The sequence below is a fragment of the Tupaia chinensis genome, unplaced genomic scaffold (genome assembly GCF_000334495.1).
Source record: "Tupaia chinensis unplaced genomic scaffold, TupChi_1.0 Scaffold149922_1, whole genome shotgun sequence".
Classification (NCBI taxonomy): domain Eukaryota; kingdom Metazoa; phylum Chordata; class Mammalia; order Scandentia; family Tupaiidae; genus Tupaia; species Tupaia belangeri.
The window spans coordinates 984,651-986,038 of NW_006209766.1; the positions used below are offsets into that span (position 1 = coordinate 984,651).

At 59.1% G+C, this 1,388-nt stretch overlaps 1 protein-coding gene across 1 annotated transcript in view; it reads left to right on the forward strand.

Annotated features, from left to right (window-relative positions):
* Nucleotides 1–1,388, forward strand: part of MAG (myelin associated glycoprotein) — an 18,040-nt gene that overhangs the window by 13,867 nt on the left and 2,785 nt on the right. The window contains 2 exon segments of the mRNA XM_006171622.2: nt 563–850; nt 1,214–1,310. Of these exon segments, the coding sequence (XP_006171684.1) occupies nt 563–850; nt 1,214–1,310 (385 nt within the window).

Here is a 1,388-nt window from a genome sequence, read left to right on the forward strand (position 1 = left end):
GTTCCCCCAAGGTGGTACCCTAGACCATCCCAAAGAAAGAAAGAAAGAAAGAAAGAAAGAAAGAAAGAAAGAAAGAAAGAAAGAAAGAAAAGAATAAAAGAAGCTCTAAATGCCAGGGTGGTCAGTCCAAAGCACGGAGAGGGAACTGATGCACCGTCCTCAGGATGGACAGGGAGAGAGACGGCTCAGCCCCGGTCTGTCGGCGGCTAGGCACGGAGTTTATACACGCGTTTAAGGAATTGACTCAGGGCCGCCAACGCCAGTTTCTTTCATTGTTGGAGCAACAACCTAAACGCCGTTATCAGTGCCTGGGAGTGTTCAAGGCCATGTCTTGGGCTCAGGTCTGCAGGAAAAAACACAGCTGGTTGGGTCAGAGTGCTCAAGGCTCTCTGTGTTTCTTGGTCAGGACAGAGAAGCTGTGGGGGAGGGCGGGGAACTGGGGAACCCTACACATGGCTGCCACACCCTTGGCCGCCCTGCCCTTGTCCTCAGCCAAGGAGTCTGCTGAGGCCCTGCCGGGGCTGGCTCCAGGCCACGCTCATTCTCCGTCTTGCCCCTGCAGTCGCCCCGGTGATCCTCCTGGAGTCGCACTGCGCGGCGGCCCGCGACACCGTACAGTGCCTGTGCGTGGTGAAATCCAACCCGGAGCCCTCCGTGGCCTTCGAGCTGCCATCACGCAACGTGACCGTGAATGAGACGGAGCGCGAGTTCGTGTACTCAGAGCGCAGCGGCCTCCTGCTCACCAGCATCCTCACGCTGCGGGGGCAGGCCCAGGCCCCGCCCCGGGTCATCTGCACCTCAAGAAACCTCTATGGCACCAAGAGCCTGGAGCTGCCCTTCCAGGGAGCCCGTGAGTGACGTGGCCTTGGGGTGGAGCCACAGGAGGGAGGGGCTTCTCTGGGATCCAAGCTCCCCAAGACCCGCAATCAGCATAGGTCAGCCAGGCAGACTGATAAAATGGTAAAAGATCCCCTTTCCACTGGCCAAGAGAGGCCGCCCTGAGGTCACCTACACTTTACAGGCCCCTCCCATGGGCCCTCCGGCAACTAAGGGGACCGTTGGTGGTGCCAGGAGACTCCATGCTTGTCGTCCATGCAAGGATGTACTAGCTGTGTAAATAGTGTGACCGTCACCCCAGCATGTCACCTAAGAACCCAGGTACCCTCACTGCCACCAGCAGCCCTGAGGGCGCCTGGGTCTTCTCTGTCCTCAGACCGACTGATGTGGGCCAAGATTGGGCCGGTGGGAGCCGTGGTCGCCTTTGCCATCCTAATTGCCATCGTCTGCTACATAACCCAGACACGCCGAAAGTGAGTGCCTGCCAGGGCTGATCTGGGAACAGGACTCTCCAAGAGGGACACAGGAGGTTGGAGGCTGGGGGGGGGGCC